Raw genomic sequence first — 24,422 nt, forward strand, 5'->3', positions numbered from 1 at the left:
AGCATGCTAACGTTTCTGCCGCTCACTGTCTTACATTATATAAATAATGTGTGTATGTCTGTCCACCACCACCACCACCACCTGACAAGTGGTGTTTGTACATTTACATCCCTATAACTTAATGGTTTGGCAAAATATATCAATAGAATAAGCACCAGGCTTTAAAAAAATAAAAGGGATAAGTAGTGGGGTTGATTCATGTGACTAAAATTTCTCAAAAGTGATGCCCCAGCATGGCCACAGTCTAATGACTGAAATGAGACAAAAGATAAAAGCTGTAACTAAACGCTTCAAGGTGTTTTGTCTGATGCTCCGTTGATATTCTTTTCTACTCTAGGCACAAGGCCTGAAATTTTGGAGGTTGGGGGCTCAGTTGATTAGACTGACACCAGTATGCAACTGGTACTTAAATTATTGACTCCAAATGGGTGAAAGGTGACGTCGAACTCAGCAGAATTTGAACTCAGAACGTAAAGACAGATGAAATACTGCTACACATTTTGTCCGGCGTGCTAATGTTTCTACCAGCTCACCGCCTTGAAAATATTTTCTACTCCAGGCACAAGGCCTGAAATTTTGGGGGAGTAGGCCAGTCGATTAGATCAACTCCAGTATGGAACCAGTACTTAATTTATTGATCCTGGCAGAATTTGAACTCAGAATGTAAAAGACAGGAAAATACCACTAAGTGTTTTGCCTGGCGTGCTAACATTTCTGCCAGCTCGCTGCCTTTGATACTCTGTTGATATTGCTCATCTGGTATAAAATATGAGGATTGAAGAATCTAGTTGGGTTCTCCATGTGGAAACAAATATATTTTAGGAGGAAAAACAAACAATGAAAAAGATTGAGAGAAAAGACGAGGTTTCAATATTTGGGTGAAAGATTTTCTTTTATTATTATAACCAAAAGTCTCAACCACCAATAAGGTGAAAAATATAGAAAAAGGCAATTAAAATAGATATTTGACTAGATACATCTTACCATGGTCAATTTGGCTTAAGCTTCCAGTCGACATATCTTTGGCTGTGGAGATGTACTCAGAGACATAACACTGATGTTATATCCAGGATACTGCAATAGTTTGACCTGGTAACAGCATTTTATCTTTTCAAAGTCTTCAAAGAATAATACTTTGTACTCTTCTCACATTTATCATGATTAACAACAATAGTGTTCTGTCAGTGACACAAGTCAAAAATACTAATTCCTTCAATCAGGATTTTCCAATAAGGCCAGATGTAGATTTCTGTTCAGCTACCATTGGCCTTTTCTTTTTATTATTATTTTTTCTTCAATCAACTTAGAAAATATACAGATAGAAATCAAGGAAAATATAAAGCGAGAAAGGAAATTTCGGAAGAAAAAATTTAGCTCACCAGATACAAGAAAATATACTATTAGCTTTTATGTATAATTAATATGGACTCTATTTTTTTTTATTTTTCATTTTGGGAAAATGAAAATTGCATTGTTAACAGCTGCCATAAGTGAATAAGGATGCTTTTATTTTTTAAATCCAAATCTAATTTTTTCATTCAAACTAATTTAGGGTTTTATCCAAACTTTAAAAAAGAATCACAGAGGTTTTGAGGCAAGTGTTGCTTTCAGTAACACAAGAAAATATATTGATAACATTAAAAAAAAAAAAAGCTTTTCTAACTGAAGGCTAAAAATACAATATATATATATATTGGAATATATAACAACACAAAGCATCTACAACAAATTACTTAGAGAAAACTTTTGTCACATAGAGGAGAAGATTTTGATCTATAGTGTTTAGAAGATAGATTCGTCTTGGCTAATCTGAATGTAGAGTCCTGAATCCATCTTATTAAGATAGTTCACTGGTGGTATGGAAGAAATTTATTCTGGTGAGAGCAGCTTGTGTTTTATGGTGATACAAGTTACCCTGAATGACATTTTTCTTCATGTATGTATGTATATTTAGAAATTGATATGGAATTGGTGACTGAAAATGAGTACACATAAACAAGTAACTGATTGAAAGTATATTAATTTTTAGAGTACCTCATGAAAGCACTTTCTTGAAGTAGAATATTTAAAAATCTTGGAAGTACCTCAACAAACTGGAATTGGTAAATTGTTTAATTACCCAGGGAAGAATTATGAAACAAACTGATCTTTTACAATGGAAAACAAGAGAAGACAAAGAAAAAAAAATAATAATAACAATAATAATTTCAACATTTTGGTCAACGATTCTAGATATATATTTTTTTTGTTAAATTGTTAACAAATTGTTAGTTTGATATCAGACTCTCTGCCTTTATTATTAATATAAATCTGAAGACGGCAGAAAATGGGGTGGGTGTGTTCTGCTGCTTCCATTTTCAACAGGTGGTTGTAGGGGTGTGGGAAGGAAGAAGGGGGGTGTTTGACAAGGAAAGAAGACAAAGTAATATGTGTAAAGGTATAAATGGAGAGTTAAAAACTGATCACAGATTTCATTTCCATCTAGACATTAACAGCACTTCGGCTGCTCTCCTTTTTGGGGGTGTAGAATGGAAGAGTGTATGCAGCAATAGCAGTTATTCATTTATTTATTTTAGGCACGTCAATGTGCTCTGGCTTGGAAGGAATATGATTTGACAACTTTCACTACTATGATCGGAGATGAATTTAAAAATAGGAAACAATAAAAATAAAAAATAAAGTCAGTTTGGAAGTTGGCAGTAATAAATTTTGTGAGACAAATCATTCAGCTTATAATCATACTGTAATATATTAAATTTCATTTGCCTTATTTTTTTTCTTCTTCAAAATTCCTTCATAATGGAATTTCAAGTTCAATAGGAAATTATAGTTAATAATGATGATAATAATAAAAATAAGCGAATATTTTCAACCCACCAATTGTAACTTACAAAACTTTTGAAGGAGGGGGGAAAAATATTAAAAAAATAAAATTAAACTTATACATATATATACATATAAGTGTTAAACATGCACAGACAAACAGACACGCAAATGCGTCTCTTAACATAGATTTACATTTATCATACAAAATTAATGTATCTTTGCATGAGTGATTGTGCAGCCTGGGAATGTGTCCCTTGGTTTCTATGGCTTAGAAACTTCCATATTATAAGTTCAAACATATGTCAGTCTCTCTCTCAGAAAAAAAAAAAAAAAGCATTTATAGTTAGTCAATATTTTGGAGCTAACAGACTGCTTAGCAGAATTTTCTCCTTTACTCTTTCTTTCCTTTCATTGTATGTTGAAAACAAAGTTCAAGCAAGAAAATTTCAGTTTTCATCCTTTAGTAAGATCTTAATGATTTGATTGATATGTACTGATTGGAAAATGCTAACAGGAGAAAATAATTGAAAGTGAAATGTTTGTATGTAAATGTATGCAACACAGACACACACTTACATATATATATATAAGCAAATATTTTGCAAAAAATATCAAGTTGTTGTAATCTCGTTTCACATTCTTCTAGAGAGATCATCTTAGGGTATTCAAATTTTGATAAATTTCTAAGGTTGCAACAAACGGCAACCATATGAAGGGTGATAACTCATCCATTTTCTTCCTGTCACAGCTCTGGGGCTGATTTCTGTCTGTCGAACCTACTAAAGAAGTAGGAAATGATAAACGGGAGGTTTTTTCCCCCTAGAAGCGGATAATTGGACTTTACCCAAATTGCTTCTGTTGGAACCTCCACCAACATTAAAACCACCGTCAGTTGGTAGTTTTTTTTCGTATCAATTTTTTCTTCACATTTTCTTTCTGCTATTTTTTCTTCACTTTGGACACAATTTACAATTACTCTTAATTTCCACCACAGATCACGATTTTTTTTCACCTCACAGAAAACCCATACATGCATATAATATGTATATATATATATATATAATGGATCAATGTGGGTGCATTCTTAAAAATAAAATAAAATAAGAGAAAAATTGATTTAAAGAGTTAATTTCATTGAATACTTTCAATTTTCGCGGCGAGCTTTCTTTTTATTCTTTGGTTTAGCTTCGGTCCAGTTATCTATGGAATAAAATAAGAAGATGATTAATAGGAGAAAATAAAATAAATGAAATTGCAAAACAATCAGAGTTTAATAAAACAAAGCATTGTATTTTTGCACAGCAGCTGGAATGAAGAATTCAGTAAGCAGAGCAAAATTTATTTCAAGTCCTTTACTGTAATTATAGACAAGAATCTGAACCAGCATCCTGATACCAGCTTAATAAAATTCATCCACTCATCATTATTGTGCTAACGTTCTCTTTTCCATGCTTGCATTGGGTTGGAATGAGTTAGTGAGGCAGATTTTCTACATCTAGATGCCCTTCAACCCTCACCTGTTTCCTCGGGCATGTGTTAGCCCCAGGCTAACCATTGCTTTGTGAGTGAATTTGGGATATGGAAACTGTGCGGAATCCCATTATGTGAATACATGTATATGTATGAGTCTTTGTATTCGTCCCCCAACATTAGTTGACAACTGGTGTTGGTTTGTTAATGTCCTTGTAACTTTGCAGTTCAGTAAAAGAGACTGATAGAATAAGTACCAGGCTTAAGAGATAAGCAAAAGATAAAAGATGTCACAACTGGAAACTTGATCATCAATTTGAAACCCACAATAGGAATATCAGATGAAGAAAAACATACTTAAAGTGAATGTCACACATGGAAATTAAAAAAAGGTCTCAAAACAGAATCTCGGGATACACTTATGAGATCAAAAACATCAGATATACATGTACCATTTATCTTTATAGTTGAACAGTTCACGTTATCCAATAGTAAACAGGTTTCCTAACAATTTTTAGCCAAACTTTTAGCCTCATCCGACCTACACTGACATAGTAAAACAGACGCGAAATGATATTAAAATGACTTCAAAAATAAGAACATGAATACCCAGGCTTTAGAAATAAAGGTTCCCGGTTCAAGTTATGTCCCTTACCGTGCATGTCGTCATTGTTCAATGTCCATGTAGCATGCTTGCATGGGTTCTTAGGAAGTATATCGCTAATCTGTCTCACTACAAGTTCGATGGTTTAACAAGATCCAACAAGCCTGAGGACTGTGTCTGCTTTGGCAAGGTTTTTTACAGCTGGATGCTCTTCTTATCACCAACCCCTCAACAGCTGGATGTCCTTCCTATCACCAACCGCTTTACAACTGGATATCCTTCCTATCGCCAACCCCGTTACAGCTGGATGCCCTTCCTATCGCCAACCCCGTTACAGCTGGATACCCTTCCTATCGCCAACCCCTCAACAGCTGGATGCCCTTCATATTGCCAACCCCATTACAGTGTACACTGGGTATTTTTCATTTGTTTTTTTTTATGGAACCAGCACATGTGAAATAAAACACCTGACAAAGGCTGGAGATCAAACCAATGGAAACTATTTGGATGTAAATACTGTAAAGGATATTTTAAGATGCGGTTAATAAGGAGAAAAATCATAATCTTATTACCTTATTTTGATTAAGTCTAACATTATAATCTAACTTATCATTCTCCTCTTCACCATTGTTATAACATCCATTTTTCCATACTTCTGTGGATCAACAGATTTTGTACTGTTGGATACCTTTTCTGTCACCAACCCTTACCAGTTCCCAAGCAAGGTAATATTGCCTTATGGCCAGACAAGATTTTGTGGAATACTGAAAATGAACACTGCTTGAATGACAGTGATACTCATTTACAATTATCACATGATGGTAATTGTAAAGGAGACACAAACATATACACACACACACATATGTATATACATACATATATCCACTCACAAGGCTCTTGGGCCACACAGTGGAACTGTGTGACCGAAGGTACTACACAGTGGGACTGAACCGGAAATCAGGTGGTTGAGAAGCAAACTTCTGAATCACACAGCCATAACTGCACCTATTTAAAATATTCACATTAGCAGAGTGTAGTTAACCTTAAAAAGTAAATTATTATCATCAGTATATAACAAGTATGTCAATGCTTATCACCTAGGTTAAATAAATTTGCTAAGATAAAACATAATCCATATATATACACTAAACAGTTATGACATCTATACTAGTAGAAGAAAAGAATGCTTCGATATCAGTAAATGGTAGTTGAAATAGTCTACGTTCACCAGAAAAGTGCTTTAATTTTCAGTAACATGTAAGCTGGGGGAATAACATTTTCTCTACTGACAGCTAAATGTATCTCGAACAAAACATGGTGTGTGTGTGTGATCTTGCGATTGGTGTGTTGAGATTGAAGTGTTTTTTGCTCCAGATATAACAGCTTAAATCTCTTTCATACTGAACAGAGAGCTTTCCAAAGAAAATTGCTGCTGATGGATAATCCAGCAGTTACAGCTGATTATGTACAAGTGAAGACATTTTTGGAAAATGTGTAGAACAAATTTCACAGTAATGTTTTACTCAATGACTTAAACCTCAGCATATCTGGCTTTAAACAGGTAGAAAAGCAAATAGATTCCTCACACACTAGACATTAGGAAGGGAACCCAGTTGTAGAAACCATGCCAAAGCAGAGTTTGGAGTCTCCTGTTAAACCATCCAACCAAACACCAGCATGGAGAACAGATATTAAAAGGTGGTGATGATTAAAAGGTGTTCAAGGTTATACATCTTTAAGGGAAGGGTTTATATTGAATAAGTCAACTCCCTAATCCTTTTATTTGCTTCAGTAATTCGACTGTGGCCATGCTGGAGCACAGCCGTTAGTTGAACAAATTGACCCCAGGACTTATTCTTTGTAAGCCTAGTTCTTATTCAATCGGTCTCTTTTTACTGAACTGCTAAGTTACAGGGACGTAAACACACCAACATTAGTTGTCAAGCGATGTTGGGGGAGACAAACACAGACATATACATACATACAATATATACATACATACATACATATATATATATATATGAGAAGAAAATGGATATAATAACAATGGGACTCTCGTAGTTTTCACTGGTATGCCTTTAATTTAACTAGATAATGAAGAAGGTAGCATTTACAATCATTTCAATTTACTGGTTTAAGTAAATCTCTTCAGAATTCGAATATAGATAGATGCATCCTAACTGATGCATCTATTTATATTCACATTCTAAAGAGATGCACTTAAACCAGTAAATTGAAACGATCGTAAATGCTACCTTCATCTCTGCTTCTTCCTTCTTTGTTATCTAATTAAATTAAAGGCATACCAGCGAAAACCACGAGTTTCCCATTGTTATTATATCCATTTTCTTCTCCTATATAACCTAAACTATGGTTTACCAACCGAACCACCTGCTACCGTACAACCTTACAAAAGGCTGCACCTACTCAGGTAATAACCAGGAGCGACTTTGGATTTAATTATCCCTTAGAGGTATTAAGCCCTTCTAACTGACACCTACACTATATATATATATATATATATATATGCACAATGGGTTTCTTTCAGTTTCCATCTACCAGATCCACTCACAAGGCTTTGGTTAGTCTGAGGCTATAGCAGAAGACATTTGCCCAAGGAGTTATGCAGTGGGACTGAACCCAGAATCATGTGGTTGGTAAGCAAGCTACTTACTACACAGTCACTCCCCGCACCTAATTGCAGAGATTTATTACATTAATCCACCACCTTGAGAGATGAAAAGTAAAGTTTCAACTTGTGCTGACTTTGGTATGATTTCTATTTAAGAACATAAATGTATTATAAGGCATCTAGTTTGGTATGGTAAAGAATCTGGTGTTCAGCTGCATTAGAAGGAAATGAAAATAACCAGACAGGTTTGCATGGAAGGCTGGTACTGTGGTGCTCTACTACACTGGCACTCCGTTGGTTATGACGATGAGGGTTCCAGTTGATCTGATCAATGAGCAAGTGCACAGACACATATACCCTTAATGAGCAAGTGGCACAGACACACATACCCTTAATGTAGTTCTCAAGGAGATTCAGCATGACACAGAGTGTGACATTTATTATAGTCTTTTTGAATTATAGGTATAACTCACTTTTGCTACTTGAGTGAACTGGAGCAATGTGAAATAAAGCATCTTGGTCAAGGACACAAGACTATAATAAATAAAGCAAATGGGTTTCTATTGGTTTGGATGAGGATGCTTGATGAACTGAAGTCCCTACTCATTTTATTTGCATGTAAATGATTGCGCATTCCACAGTAACAAGGTCACCACCACCATTTAACCCTTTCGTTACCAAACTGCCCAAACCCGCCCGTATTTACCTATTCATATTTAAATGAGAATATCAGAGCAAATCTCTTTAGTACATTCGTGAAAACACGTATTATACTTCGTAAACAGTTCAACTACAGTTTTGTACAACAATCGAAGTGTAATTTTAATTCCGTGAATTTTGGGAGATTTTTTTCCGAAATTTGTTCCTATTGTGTTTTCAAAATTTGTAATTCTGACAAAAAATGGATACGAATTTCATTATATCAAGCAGCGAGTCAGAATTCGAAGGATTTTCTACTGAAGACCTTCATAAATCTAACTCTATGACTGAAAAAAAAAAGCACGTGGTATTTGATAATGAATCTGATGTTTCATTTTCCAAAAGTGAAAACAGTGAATCCGAGAGCTCTGACAGCGATAAAGAAAATGAATTGGCACCTGAATGGAGTGAAAATTTTAAAACTGTTTCTTTCGGTGATTTTTCTGAAGAAACTGGACCAAGCCACAGACTTTCCCAGGAGAGTAAAGCCTTAGATTATTTCTTTTTACTTTTTCGAATGAGCCTATTTGAAATCATTACGGCGGAAACGAACCGTTACGCTAAATGTAAACAAAGCGAAAGAAAGGATAGTTAGTGGTTTCCCACAACCTTAAATGAAATTAAGACTATTTTGCCATAAATATTATTATGGGTATCAGAAAGTTACCCAGAATAACAAATTCTATCGTAAAATTTTGTTGTATATCCAATTGAATATTAGCTAATAACCCATTTTCTATAGCAATGTTTGAACAAAATTTTAATAATTTTATATTTTGTTGAATTTACCTGTATCTACCTGCAATTAGAGTCACTTTGTGACAAAAATTATAGTATAGAATTGGTTGAGAATATTTCATTAAATTATCTTCCAAAAATCACATTAATATATTGATAAATAAAAAAGTTATAGTTGTTTAATGAAACTAGACTAAATTTATGATTATGTTAGAAATTAATTGAAACACATAAGGGGTGTATTTTGGTCAGAAATATAGTAACGAAAGGGTTAATGTCTGTGGTCTATGATGGTATGGGTTGGACAGTTAGACAAAAGCTGGTAAGCCAGAAGTGGACTGTACCAAGTTCCACTGTCTGCTTTGACATGGTTTCTAAGGCTGGGTGCCTTATCTAATGCCAGCCACTTCACAGAGTGTGGTAGCAGCCCCAGTGAGGTCACCAAGCAATTCACAAGACAAGACTCCTCAACTGAATGGCATTTGTAATGTAATCCTCATGTAATCCTAATGATAAACAACATTAGTTGTAACATTTGTGTTACTGTCTCCTTAATGAATCACCCGCGGAAAACGGACGTTAAACGATGATGATGATGATGATTAATGTCAATAAAAGCATTTAGACCATTACATGTTCTTGTTTGTCACTTGCAATGGATTTACTTATATACTCATTCAATTTTTATCACATTAGGTAAACAACAGTGTTATCAGTTACAGGTTTCTATTGGTTTACTCAATGATTCACCAGATCTCCAACAAGAATGACAAGGGTTTGTGTGTACAAGTTTATCGAAGGCACACACACTCACAAGTAAATATTACACTGAATATTCTTTATTTGAAAGCATCAATTTCCCAGTTTTCTTGTCACTTTTCTTTGGGAAATGAATATACACCTATGTACATACATACACACATATATATATAGCTCAATCATCATTTTTATCTCCATTTTCCCATGTTTGCATGGTTTGACCAGGTCTTCTCAGTAAAGAGTCTTGCTACTTGTCTGGTCACTCACCATTTCTTCTGTGAGGTTTATCATCCTAACATCATCTTTCACCACTTCTGTCCATGTCTTCCTTGATCTTCTTTCATAAGTTCCTTCCATTTTGATTAGTTAACCTTCTTTTACTGAACTGCCATCCCTTCAGAGCACACTCAGTTCTTTTCTAGTTTTCACACATATTCTAGATGCAATGCCCATATTTTCATTACCATGCAACATCACACACAGGCATCAGAGAAGATCCCTTTGTTGCTAGCAGTTGTATGAGGTCCTTAAGATTTCCCCCCCTTGTTCTTAGTTAGGTTGGTATGTTTTTGGAATACCCTCCTCAACTGTTAATTAGATCACCTTGTTAATGGAGAAGCTATTCTTCTACATAGCTTTCCAAGCATTTGGAGAAATTTATTTTGCATATACTCTTACCAATAACTATTTCTGTGTGTATCTGCCAAATACAGTCTGTCAGCCTGTCTGTGATCCCACAAGATAGACTTCTGCACTGTTTCCACTTAAAAAATTTCACTCAATGCAATTGGTTAACCTGAGACCATAGCCAAAGGCATATACTGAAGAGGCTGTGCTGGAACTGAACCTGGAACCATGTGGTTGTATGCACAAGTCATGCTTGCACCATCCATTGTTGTTATTTCCTGTCTCTTCTTTAAAAGAAATTTTTTTTTATTTTGTCAGAGAAAGGATAGCACTTCATAATCTTCATAGACCTCTTAGAGTTTTTTTTAGCAGTATGTCACAGCTACATTACACAAAGTGTCTTTTCTTCACCTTAGATAGTATCATGTAATTTGACAGAGATTTGGCTACTATTTCTTGCAAATCAAGTGATAATGTAAAGGTTCCTTTGTTGGTTCTGGCTTTCTGTATCATCTGTGGAAAATTTGATGAAGCCAAAGTGAAATTAGTCCGTTATACATTGTCATTATCACCATTTTATTTCTGGTTTCCATACTGGTATGGGTTGGAAATCACAGCTCACTTGAATTTTCCATTTTTGGTATGGATTCTAAAGCTGGATGCAACTTCCTATCATTACCAACTTTACAGAGTACTTTTTTTAAAAATTAAACTTTTCTTAAGCCCTACTATTTGTAAGGCTGGTTAACAATATTCCTAGCAGTTATATCTGACACTTTCCCCACAAGCGCACTTAACTGTACACGTCTCTTGGAGTAAAAATATATTTTCCTTTGTAAAATCATGACGACATTGTTAGTCACAGATGTCAGCCCTCTCATTCAACCATGATGGATTATATCATTTACAGATAATGACTGAGTTGGGTTTAGAAGATAAAGGTATACTCATGATTAAATCAATTAGAGGAGAATCTGTAAGTAAAAAATAACAAAAATATTCTTTGATGTAGCATGATTATGTTATCAAATCATATCCTTTCTATTTATAGGGATTTAATGCTTTCTCCAAATATATGGTTAAATGTTGTACTTTTAATGAGAAACTAACACAGCAGGGATATTTTATTTTGGAACATGACCACAAACTGATTGGGAGAAGAGAAGTTCATGAAATTTTCTATTTGGTACATATATTGTGTTGCAGTTTTATAGTTTAATTTCCTTGACACTGTAAAAGATCTCTTGAGAGATGGCTTAAATGACACATAGTAATTTATTCCCACCTTCCATTCTGCACTCAATCTCAACACTAAAGCTGACCTTTTTTAGATATCCTATAATTTTCTGGGAGTTACAATTCAGAGCATCATCGTCATCATCATCATTTAACGTCCGCTTTCCATGCTAGCATGGGTTGGACAATTTGACTGAGGACTGGTGAACCAGAGGGCTGCACCAGGCTCCAATCTGATTTGGCAGAGTTTCTACAGCTGGATGCCCTTCCTCATGCCAACCACTCCGAGAGTGTAATGGGTGCTTTTACGTGCCACCGGCACGAGGGCCAGTCAGGCAGTACTGGCAATGGCCACGCTCAAATGGTGCTTTTTATGTGCCACCTGCACAGGAACCTGTCCAGTGGCACTGGCAATGACCTTGCTCGAATGTTTTCTCACATGCCACTGGCACAAGTGCCAGTAAGGTAACGTTGGTAACGCCTTACTGGCACCCAGTAAAATTCAGTTCACATCTACTGTGATGATCTGCTTCCAACACCTCAAAAACTATATATGTAAAACATGTCTTATTACAAGCAAACTCTTCAAAACCCACTAAAACACTTTTGCTAAATATAGTCTACTTTTGAGATTAAAAAATTAAAAATCCCCAAATCTCAAAAGGTGTTTATTTTATCAAATGAGGACAGATGGCTTTGGCTAAGTTCTAATAAGAATTGTAAGATGCTGAACTATTTTTGGCTTCTACTGTATCACATCAGATAATCAATATTTTTAATCTTTAATAAATGAATATAAAACACTTAGTGTAGACATGTGACAGAATCAGTATAAGCAAAAATCTCTAAAGTTGAAATCATCAATTAGTGCTTATACATATCATCATTTAATGTCCATTTTCCCTGCTGGTATGGATTGGACAGTTTGACAGGAGCTGTCACAAGCTCCAGTAGTCGGTTTTGGCATGGTTTCTGCAGTTGACGCCCTTCCTAATGCCAACCACTTTATAAAGTGTATTGGGTGCTGGCATGGGTGTTTTTTATGTGGTACTGGCATGATGCAGGTGATTTAACATTTTGAATACAAGCACCACTGAGTTAATAATCCAATACTGTTACATTAAGAACTCAGACTCCCCATCATCACTGTTTATATTGCTTTTTCAGTTCCACCTAATTACTCAAACTGCCCTTCTAAAATATGAATAGACATTTCTCAACAACAACAAACCCATTTTATTTTGGTACTTTCTCTCATACTTTATCCTTCTCTTCATTCTCCGAACAAAGTCCATCCCCAACCATCAGAGTTCATAGTTTTGAAATTGCATGGCAATCTCACTAGTGCTGCTGCCATAATAAAGAAAGCACCATGTCAAAGCAGACAATGTAGTCCTTGGACCTGTCAATTTGTCCAACCCATGCCAACATGGAACATGAATGTTAAACAATGATGATAATCTCAAAAGTTGCTAGGCCTTTCATCAATAAAATATAAGCATGTGCTTCGGGTATCAAAAGAAGAGACACAGCACCAAAGAAATAGTAAATAGTTTACAGCACAAAAGAAATCACTTTAAACTTGCTTAAATAATATTTGGGATGCCTTGTCTCTACCAAGTATAGAAGCAGATGTGTTATGTAAGATTAATTTTGAGGATCTGATCAAAGTCTTTGCAAATAAATAAAAGGAGAAAACTTTTCAGATATAAATAAAGTGGAAGTATACAAAATAAAACATTATTTTCCATCTTACAGTTAGTTTTGTTTCATTTTGAAGCATAAAAATTTATTTTGTAGCTTATTATCATTTATATGTCAAAGGCGGTAAGCAGGCAGAATCATTAGCATACTGGACTTCGTGGCATTTTGTCCATCTTTACGTTCTGAGTTCAAATTCCACCCAAGTCAAATTTGCCTTTCATCCTTGTGGGGGTTGATGAAATAAGTAGTTCAGGAACTTGTGCCTTTAGTACAAAGCATTACTGTTTATATTTTGAATTACATATATATGGGGACAAAAAACTCTTAAGTGCTTAGGGCCTCAATCCGGCCCTAACAGGTGCGAGAACCTAGATCTATCTATTTTTAAACATCAAACAGGTAGAACATGTCTGGTTTAAATGCTAAAAGGTTGAAGACTCACATATCATACTATTCAAATATCTTCTTCAGGAAAAGCATCCTACTTTGTTTGTTAAATTATGTCTGGTTGGAAGATAGACACCAAATCAACATCATAAGCACATGCAAATACACTAACGTGTAATTTTGTTTTAACCTGAAAGTACGTAGTTGTACAATGAACTTCTCAACCAGGCATCCATTCACGCCTGTGGTAGAAATACACACATTTCACATTTAGAAGTTATTTTTTCTCTTTTTCTCTTTTACTTGTTTCAGTCATTTGACTGCGGCCATGCTGGAGCACCGCCTTCAGTAAAGGAAATCGACCCCAGGACTTATTCTTTGGAAGCCTAGTACTACAGTTGTCAAGCTATGTTGGGAGCACAAACATATACATACATACATATATATATATATATACATATATATATATATATATATATATATATATATATATACATATATATATATATATATATATATATACATATATATATATATATATATATACACACACACACACACACACATATATGCTATGGGCTTCTTTCAGTTTCTGTCTACCAAATCCACTCACAAGGCTTTGGTCGACCCGAGGCAATTGTAGAACACACTTGCCCAAGGTGCCACGCAGTGGGAATGGACCCAGAACGATGTGGTTGGTAAGCAAGCTACTTACCACACAGCCACTCCTGTACCTATATCTATCATTTCTACTTCATAAATGAGATACTGAAGCTTTCATGAGAAAGTGGGCTAAAAGTCAGTCAGTTATCTGTCATTAGATTGTGGCCATGCTGGAGCACCACCTCAAACGGTTTAGTCCAACAAATCAACCACCACCCTCAGTACTTATGCTATAAATTTGATATTTCGTCTATTGGTTTCTTTTGTTATACTGCTAAATGATGAGGGATGTAAATAAATCAACACCGGACGTCAAGCAATGAGGAGAGGACAAACATAATACACACAAGATAGGCTTCCACTTAGTTTCCATCCACCGAATTCACTCACAAAGACAATGGTCAACTCAAAACTATAGTAGAAGACACTTGCCCAAGATGCCATGCAGTGGGACTGAACCTGAAACCACATGGTTGCAAAGTAAGGTTCTTAACCACACAGCCATGGATAAGGTACCCTCTATTTGCCCCAGTCCGTTTAGCTGACAACAGTTTTAACTAATACATCACGGTTGAGTTATTACTGGCAGAAAGTACATTCAACAGTAAAAAAAAAAAAATAAAATAAAATAAAAATAAAAAATATTTAGTACAACAGCATGTAATAATTAGAATATTCCCTTCCCATACTGAAAAAGATTGAAAAAAAGAAAAGAAATTAAATTGAAATCTTGGAAATATAATTTGTGAATTTACTTGAGAATGCTCATAAAAGCTGCACATCACTCTGATTTATCAGGAAGATGTAAAATTTTACTGATCTTTTATTTCACATCTAGCTGTTGAGGTATCTAGACCTGGGTATCTATATTTGAATATAACAACACAGGTATGCTAATACTAGGTAAATTTTTCAAGTTAAGCACATGAAGATAGGGGAAGAGAAATGTAGATCTAAGTTACATTTCATACATATGCCTCTAAAGTCTTGCTCCCCATTTGATTAATTTCCAGGAATTTTGGTTACAAAACAGGTAGTGTTACAACTTTTTGAAATAATTTGATTGTCTTTCTTCTTGTCTACAGAGATGTCGCCATGAAAATTTTGACTAGTTTCTGCCTTCTTTCATACCTGCTTATTTCTCTGCTAGAAAAGCTTAATATAAATGAAATCTGAAGAGCTATCAAATATATATGTATATAATAATGAAATTATTGTATACAGTGCTCAGGTGCACCACAACTTGTCAGAAAGTGCGTATAAAGTGTATGCAGTAATGTACAAATGTCTGGAAAGCGAACAATGTATGAGTCAGACACATGCTTGTGTGTGTATGGAGGGGAGGAAATCAGGTGTAGTGTTGGCGAATCTCAGAAAGCATGGAAGTTTTGAAGGATGCAGTGCTCCGACAACTAACAACCAATGCCGGCAGTTTGTTCCATGCTTCAGCAACTCTTAGCGTGAAAAAATGTTTCCTAAAGTCATGGGAGCTGTGCTGTTTTCTGACTTTGTAAATATGTCCATGGGTGTTAGACGGGTGGAGTTTGAAAAGGTGCGCAGAGTTATTGTTTGTAAGACAGTAAATTCACAAGACAAGCAGTTATGGCATTATATTTAATTCCTTCATGGTCGTTTCAACAATACATGACCCAAATGCATCATGAATAATAAATATGTCTGATGAGTGGAAAATGGATCACATGTAATATGTTGTAATATTACATTGCCACTTATGTTCATTTTTTATCTTTTACTTGTTTCAGTCCGTAGACTGTGGCCATGCTGGGGCACTGCCTCGAAAAGCTTTTAGTTGAATGAATTGACCCAAGAACTTATTTTTAAAAGCCTGGTACTTATTCTATTTTGATGAACTGCTAAGTCACAGCGATGTAAATGCACCAACACCGATTGACAAGTGATGGTGGTGGACAAACACAGACACACACTCACACATATAAAACAAGCTTCTTTCAGTTTCCGTCAACCAAATCCACTCACAAGACTTTGGTCGGCTTGAGGCTATAGCAGAAGACACTTAGCCAAGGTGCCACACAGTGGGACTGAACCCAGAATCATGTGGTTGGGGAGCAAATTTTTTTACCACACAGCCACGCCTGATGAATCTCAACCATGTGTTGTTGAAATGATCTTAATGAAAGAATAAATGTAATACCATAACCTCCATTCTAGGAATTATTGTATCATATTCTGCTACTAATAAAAAATCCCTGGAATCAGTTTGCATTAATGGTTTCCTTTAAAGGAAATTATTTAAACACTGTTAGCCAGTATTTGCAGGAGTGCTAACTGAGGATACAACCCGGGTTTATAAATTCTCTTTTATCCAATATATATATTTTAAAAACACCTAATTAAAAAAATTAAATTAAATTGAATAATTCCTAAAACCTGGTATGATCACAATTTTTATGTTTTCCCCACTTTGCCTTTTTTTTTTTTTTAAATCAATGAAAGCTATGAGATTTCATCTAAATACTAAACTAAATTTTCAATTGTTAGATTCCCCAAAACAGAAAGTTAATTAATAATAACAAACATTTGATAAATTCCTCACAAAAATAAATTATACGTGTTAAGAAAAGAAAATAAAAGTTTAGCAGGAAAACCTGAATAAAATTTGTGAGATGTCTTATGGAATGATGAGAAACATTCCCAGAAGAAGTATATATTGTATGAAGAAAGAGTTTGATGTTATTCACGGAGAATAAGACAAGTATGTGTGAAAGTGAGCCATCTCAGAGGGGGAAATTATGACTGGTGGTTAAATAAAAAGTCGGAGATTGCAACATCCGTTGCAACAAAAAGAAAATGGTAAGCAAGAACTTACTGGCATTGAGCTCGGTTTTAGAGGCAAGAATAGATTCCTTTGTATGGGCTTGTACGGGCTTAGTATCCAACGCCTTTTTACTTTTATCAGCTAGTTTATTATTGTCTTCTATCACCTACAACAAAGATAACATTATCAAGAATAAATTTTCTATCTACTTAATGGTAACGGCTATGAAGTGGTACCCTAAAGACGTTACAAAACTTAATTAGAGAGATAAATAAAAAAAAGAAGAGAAAATAAACAGAAAACAAAATGAAAAGAAAATTCTTGCCCTGTCCCAAATTTCCATTCCTTTCATTTATTAAGGTGTTCCTAGTTTGATGAGTTTAATTTTGAGTATTGATTACTTTTCTACCTTACATGTATCAGTTTCTAAAATTAGGACCTAACTGACCCTAAACAGTTATTACTACTCATTTGTGATAAGATTGCTGAAAACATTTCAATGAAATACTCTAGATATACGATACAGAAGTTAGACTAAAATAAAGTGTGATTGGTCCCTTTTGCCATTTTCTACTTTCCCCTTATAGTTTGTGTTTAAACTTTGGCTTAAAATTGTTATAATATCCCAGAGAAATCAAAGTAAAACTACACCATAATTAATTATCCTATTTTTCTTCAATAGCATTTGATTTCGGTGTTATACACAACATCAATGTAGAGATATTTCTCTTCACCGTTCCGCTTTGAATAGACAAGTACAATATCCTTGATTGTTTTATTTAAAAGAATGGTTCCCATGTGTGATGAAAGAAGCAACGTCAAAATACAATACATAAAATAAAAAAAAAATAGCATTCATGTAATTTGTTAAAAAATGTTTTAATTGCACAAAAAATATGGAAAGCTAGATGGTTATTCTACAAACACAAAAAAAAAAAGTTTGTTTCTTCCATTTGTTTTTGGTTTTACTAATGCTTGTGCCATGTAACATAGTTTTATGATGTTTAGAAAGAAAATCATATCTAGGTAATGCCTGTCAACATTGGACTACTTAATAATATCACATTGGTGCCAACTAGTTGGGCACAGTTGATACACACTAATTAGATGAACACAGCCAGCTGACATTTACTAATTAAAGTACACAGTCTGTAAACATTAACTAGTTAGGCACAGCTTGTAGACACTGATTGGTTTGGCATACAGCCTCTGAATGTCAATTAAATAGGCACAACCTGTAAACATTTATTAGATAGACAGATTGTAGAATGTCAGATAAATTAGACAGACAGCAGAATGTCAAAAAATAGACATTGTCTGTGATTGGCTACTAGTAAGAATGCATCTTGGACATATTTATTTACAATAAATATTGACTCTTTGCAGAGAGGAAAAGAAAGAGGATTACTTAAGGACTAATTGAACCAATGTAAAACTGTCAAAAAGGTCTTTGATATTATAAATAAGTTTTAAACATCACTGAAATTTCAAAGCAGTTAAAAAAATATATATATATAATACATATATATATTTCAAATATAATCATTTTTTTTTCTTGCTTGTCAAGAAAATTGACAAAAATCTTTGAATGACAAAGTATTATCCATAGATCTGAGCTAACCTTTTTTTTTTTTTATTTTGTGCTGTCCTGACGATTGGGCAGGGGAAGTATAACAACATCAACAACAACATTAATAACATAAATAAAAAAGAAAAGAAATAGAATGAGAACTGAAATATTGCAGGATATGTTAGTCTAAGTAGGAGGAAGGAGGGAAGGTTGGAAAGAATGGGCAGGGGTGTCTCTTGTTTTTTTGCTTGTTTGTTTATTTTTATGTTTGTTTTGATTGTTATATTGTTAAAAGATCTCTAAACAATATTGTAGTGACTGCCTCTAGTCTTTCCTGACAGCGATCCACGCAGAATGACAGTCAAGCCAAGACAGTCTTATAATATGTACAGTGAGAAAGGATGCAGTCACTAATGGTTTACCTTTTCGGGTGAATTTTGCTTATTTTTCTTCTTTTTTGGACTTTTTACATCTTTATTTGATGTTTCATCGTTTTCCAATTTTATCATCATTTTTTCCTCTGCATCTGCAGTATTTTTAGTATTTTTTTTTTTAGATTGTGTATTTTTGTTATTCTCTTGTTGTTGGTTTGGCTTTGTAGCCATCTTCTCAGGTTTTGGTGAGCCTTTCTCACCCTGTTGCTGGTTAGGTTGAGCAGGTTTTTTGTTTCGCTTTTTTTTGCCAGGACTTGTTTCTTGGGGACTGCAGGCATTTTCTTTTTCAGGATAAGGTATAAGAACAAAATCCTGTAAAAAAAAAAATACAATAAATAAAATAAATGCTAGTGTTTATTCTTGAAATTTCTAAATTAGAAAGAAAAACAAAAATGATTACAGCTAGCATTTTTACCAGCTGGACCTAGGACCATTTCATTCCGCCTCTAATATGTATTATGTTTTTAAACACAGCATGTCCATATGAGATATTGTCTCAAGACAAATACCACAGTAAATATGCCAATCACAATGTATTAACATTAAGGATGGCAATTTTAGTATAATACTCTTCTGTTGTATACAGAGAATTTTTATTCAGTAGACCAGCTATTTACGACATCATTGATAGTTTATTCACTGTTTTCATATATTAGGGGCGACAAATTTCATCTAGGCATGCAGTTTCTCTGTGAGTACATGCTACTGACAAAGCCCAATGAGACATACATACTTTTAACATTCTCACCAGCCACTACTAGGATGATTTTCATCTGCTTCCAATATATGTGTTTTTAAACATAGGACATTCACATGAGACATACTAATGTATTAATGTTAAGTTTGATACAAAACTGGCTATTTTAATCTAGAATATGTTTAAAACCCAGGAATCATTAGGCTGACAGGGTGACATAATTTGATCAAATAACATAGGATAAAAACTGGTTTTTGAAAGGTCATTTCTCACAAATGCATATGTAGAAATATTGAAACAGAGGAATTAATGAAAATATTAGCTTAATAATAATCACCACCAGAGCATATTCTGTTTTCTATTCCTCATAAGAATGTTTACAAAATTGTTACTAAAACACATTTCTCTTTTCTGTTTCAGGCTAAACCCTTTTATTTCAAGTGAAACGTAATTGATCAACATTCATTTATTCAATTCTATCATCAGCATCATTTAATGTCCCTCTTCCATGCTGGCAAGACCAAGAACTGCACCAGGTCCCATAGTCTGATTTGGCCTGGATTTCTACAGCTGGATGCCCTTCCTAACACCAATCACTTGCAAAATATAAAAATAGAACGCATTCAGTCAACTATGCCTCCCTCCAGTGTACTGGATGCTTTTTATGTGGTACCAGCACCAGTGCAACAACAATTTGTTTCCATCATATATCAATAACATTTCAATATCAGGAATTTCTAATCTATGATAATTTCTTCCATGTGAAAGATAAAACAAAAAAAACTTTCTCTTACTTGTTCAACTATTTCTCCCAAGGGAGTTTTATTTCTGGCTGGAGATTTTTTAGACGCTTGAACTGGAGGGATTTCTTCAAAGTTAGAATTGTTCTTAGATTGAACAAATTTAGCTTCTGAGGCTGATTCCTTGTTACCAGCTTTAGATTCCTATATGAGATAGAAAAAGGAAGATAAGCAACATTGAAAAACAACAAATCATTACTGCTGCCAGCAATGTAAAAAGACATCTTGTATGAAGACATTTGTTTTTATAGATAAAATATTTTATATCAGCAGAGTCTCACACTTTTGGCAAGATTTGATAATAAAATATAACATTATAAACAAAAAGCATTAAAAAATTTGTCAGAAAAATACTTCTAATTTGCTAAATATTTAAAGGATTTACAAGAAACAAACCAAGTCTGATTGGATATTAAAACTTTTTCAAGTTTTGCTGTTTCAAATGTGATCTTACCCATTAGGCTAGGCTGACATGAAAAAATAGAACACAAAAGATTTCTGCTAATAAAAAGAACTTATGCCATGTCCAATCAAACACCACTTCAAAATAAGACTTTCTGAAGTTATTGCAAACTTGTTAAGTATTTGTTAAAGACTAGTTTCACTGGCAAAGTAAGGCACATACATTTAACAGCGCAAATACCCAGTTGAAGAATTGAAGCAGTTTAATCTGTGGAAGCCATTAGAAGTTAGGATATACTATCTTACCCTTGTCAACATAGAGGCTCATTAAAATGATATTAATGACTAACAGGTAAATATTTCTTTAAACTGTTACTAGTGTTACAATGGTAAAAGAAACACTGTTGCTGCTGCAACTTTCACCATTATGACTATTTTTGTTTGAAGATATAGCTATAGAGACTAGATTGGTGGAAATTACTGTAGCAACAGATTACCAGACTGAATCCATTACAGAGATTAAGTTTTTCCTTCTTAACTCCAGAGTTATCACTTTTTATTTTTCTGGAGGTTAATAAAATAACAACTTGCAAAATGTAATAATAGAACCAATTCAGTCAACAATGTCTTCTTCCTGAGAAAATTGTCCTTGAACCCATAAACATCATTTAACATCTGTTTTCCATGCTGGCATGGGTTGGACAGTTTGACAGGATTTCACAAGCCACAGAGCCATGTTGAGCCCTGGTGTTGGGTTTCTATGGCTGGATGCCCTTCCTCACACCAGCCAATTTATTGGGTGTGTACCGGATACTTATTTCATGTTACTGGCATCTGAGAGGTTTACCAAGTAGGTTGCAAGACTAGAAAAGGACAAGAAATGGAAAAGCCCACCTCCCCTAAGTGAGGTGGGCAGAAGTATTCAAGAAGGAAAAGAGTTGGCTTTATGCCGGATATTGGGAGGTTAAAGTATGATAGAGGAACAAGCACAGGTGTCTGGCTATAGATCAGATGTATGACTACTCTGTATTATATAAGGGCAGGTGGGAGTAACTGGGAAGATAGTGATGATGGGATGTCAGAACAAAACCCTTAAAAAGCAAAGAAATTAAAACAATATATCCTAAGTTCCAAGACACATTTTAAGGCCTATATTTAGCTCCTGTTTTTAAAGCCTTAAATCAGCAAAAATCCCTGTTTTAATACATAGTTACACGAGTTTATTATAGATAACATTGCCAGGTGATATGATATCTTTCAAACAACTTGTGTGGAGTATAATGTATCTATATAAATATGCAATGAAACATCTACAGAGGAATCAAACTCTGACTTCATATCTATTTGGCCATGTTGCTTTAATTTACAAAAAAAAAAAAAAAAAAAGGAACAAGATCATGTTAGGAAATATATGGAGTCTTTATAGGCTGACTGGACATCATAAACTGACAACACTGCATTAGGGAAGCAATTTTGTTTCTGACTTGAGATGTAGTGGTAACAGTCATTCAAGAATGGACAGAACAGACATATCTATCATTTCGGTCATTTCTTCAGTTGTAACTGGCCTGACAACGCTGGTATGCATCCACAGGCAAAACTCAGAGTAGCAAGAGACTAACTTGACCAAAATAAGTATATTATCAATCTCTACTATGGTATCAAATACTCTTTCTTTTAACAACTAACACTAGATATGTGTGTGTGTACATATATATCAAAACAGGAGTTTAGAAAGAGTTTTGGGTTTTATTTAATTCCCATTCATTTTCCCCAATCTCCTGTTTTGATATGTAATTACTCTGCAAAAACTATTTCCCAGTATTTTTCAACTCTTGTGCATTCCCCACACAAATACAACACCTACACACAACTTTGTAGTACTGGAATAAGCAGATGTGTTTCATGAGGACACAGCTTGGATTATAACCTTAACGCACATAATATATATATCATACTAAATAGGGAGACTTACCTCATTTTTCTTCTTTGATTTCTTTTTGGAAGTTGATTCTGCAGATGGGGCTAGGTTCTCCTTCTTGCCAGGTTGCTCAGAACCAGTTTGCTTTTTATCAGATTGCTCAGATTGTTTCTTTGAGGGTTGAGGACTTTTTTCCTTCTTGCCACTTTGCTCTGATCCCTTCTTGCTGGATTGCTCAGAACCTTTTTTGCCACTCTGTTCAGACCCTTTCTTGACAGTCTGATCAGATCCCTTTTCACCAGTCTGTTCTGATCCCTTTTTGCCAGTTTGTTCCGATCCCTTCTTGCCGGTCTGTTCAGATCCCTTCTTGCCTGCCTGTTCAGACCCCTTCTTTCCAGCCTGCTCAGACCCCTTCTTTCCAGACTGTTCTGATTCCTTTTCTTTTTTATTTGCTTGTGCAGCATTTTTTTCTTTCTTAGTGGGTTGAGGGCTTTTCTCCTTGCTAGATTGCTCAGCAGCTTTTTCCTTTTTAGTAGGTTGAGGGCTTTTTTCTTTAGAAGACTGCTGGGAGCCCTTTTTACTAGCCTGTTCAGAACCCTTATCTTGCTTGCTGGTCTGTTCAGAGCCCTTATCTTTCTTGCCTTCCTGTTCAAAGCCTTTGTCCTTCTTACTTGACTGTTCAGCAGCCTTCTCTTTTTTAGAAGCCCCAGGACTTTTTTCCTTGGTTGTTCCCTGTACAGATGAGGCAGTTATTTTTTCCTTTTTAGCGATCTGATCTGCTGTCTGAGCACTGTTCTTCGATGATTGTTTAGAGGTTGGTGAATCCTTCTTTTTGGAAGTTTTCTCTACATTCTGTGCAACAATCTCTTCAACCACTATTTCATTTTTCCCTTTATTCTTTTTCTCTTTGCGAGAACGTTGCGTTGTCCAACCTGTCAAAAAGACAAAATAATATGAACAATAAGAAGAGGCTTGAAATATTTTCTATTATAATTCACCTATCTTAAAACTAAAACAAACTCATTTTTAGGAGGAGTAAATAACAGGTAAAGTGAAAGGACCATAGCCCAGTGGTTAAGGTGTAGGCATTCACAATCACAAGAACTGAGTGGTACATTGTGTTCTGCAAAACACTTAATTTTATGTTGCTCCAATCCACTCAGCTGTAACTGTATATCCCTGCAATGGACTGGCATCCAGTTCAGGGGTAATCTTGTGATCTCGGCCATTTATATTCCACAGAAATTGAGTAATCAGTTCCCTCAGTCCTATGGCCCAAGACAGCAATGTCCAGGGGTCAATGATGATGAAACAACAGTTAATATGGTTTCTTAACGCTACTGAATATCAATATAATGTGATGAGCCAATGAATGAGTCAGTAAGTGGTCATTCGAAATGCTAGAAATAGCAGCCAAATCACCCTAATATCACACTCATACTGTTTCAGAAAAGAA

General features: G+C 34.8%; 1 protein-coding gene across 3 annotated transcripts in view; it reads right to left on the reverse strand.

Annotated features, from left to right (window-relative positions):
- Nucleotides 1–865: 865 nt before the first annotated feature.
- Nucleotides 866–24,422, reverse strand: part of LOC115215222 (cylicin-2) — a 50,242-nt gene continuing 26,685 nt past the window's right edge. For all 3 annotated transcript variants that reach the window (XM_029784439.2, XM_029784438.2, XM_029784441.2), the window contains 5 exons: nt 23,021–23,898; nt 20,638–20,787; nt 19,135–19,458; nt 17,194–17,308; nt 866–4,026 (listed from right to left, as the gene is read on the reverse strand). In XM_029784439.2, the coding sequence (XP_029640299.1) occupies nt 3,971–4,026; nt 17,194–17,308; nt 19,135–19,458; nt 20,638–20,787; nt 23,021–23,898 (1,523 nt within the window). In that variant the 3' untranslated portion in view covers nt 866–3,970. The remainder of the gene's footprint in view (nt 4,027–17,193; nt 17,309–19,134; nt 19,459–20,637; nt 20,788–23,020; nt 23,899–24,422) is intronic.

The sequence above is a fragment of the Octopus sinensis genome, linkage group LG8 (genome assembly GCF_006345805.1).
Source record: "Octopus sinensis linkage group LG8, ASM634580v1, whole genome shotgun sequence".
NCBI classification, from domain to species: Eukaryota; Metazoa; Mollusca; class Cephalopoda; order Octopoda; family Octopodidae; genus Octopus; species Octopus sinensis.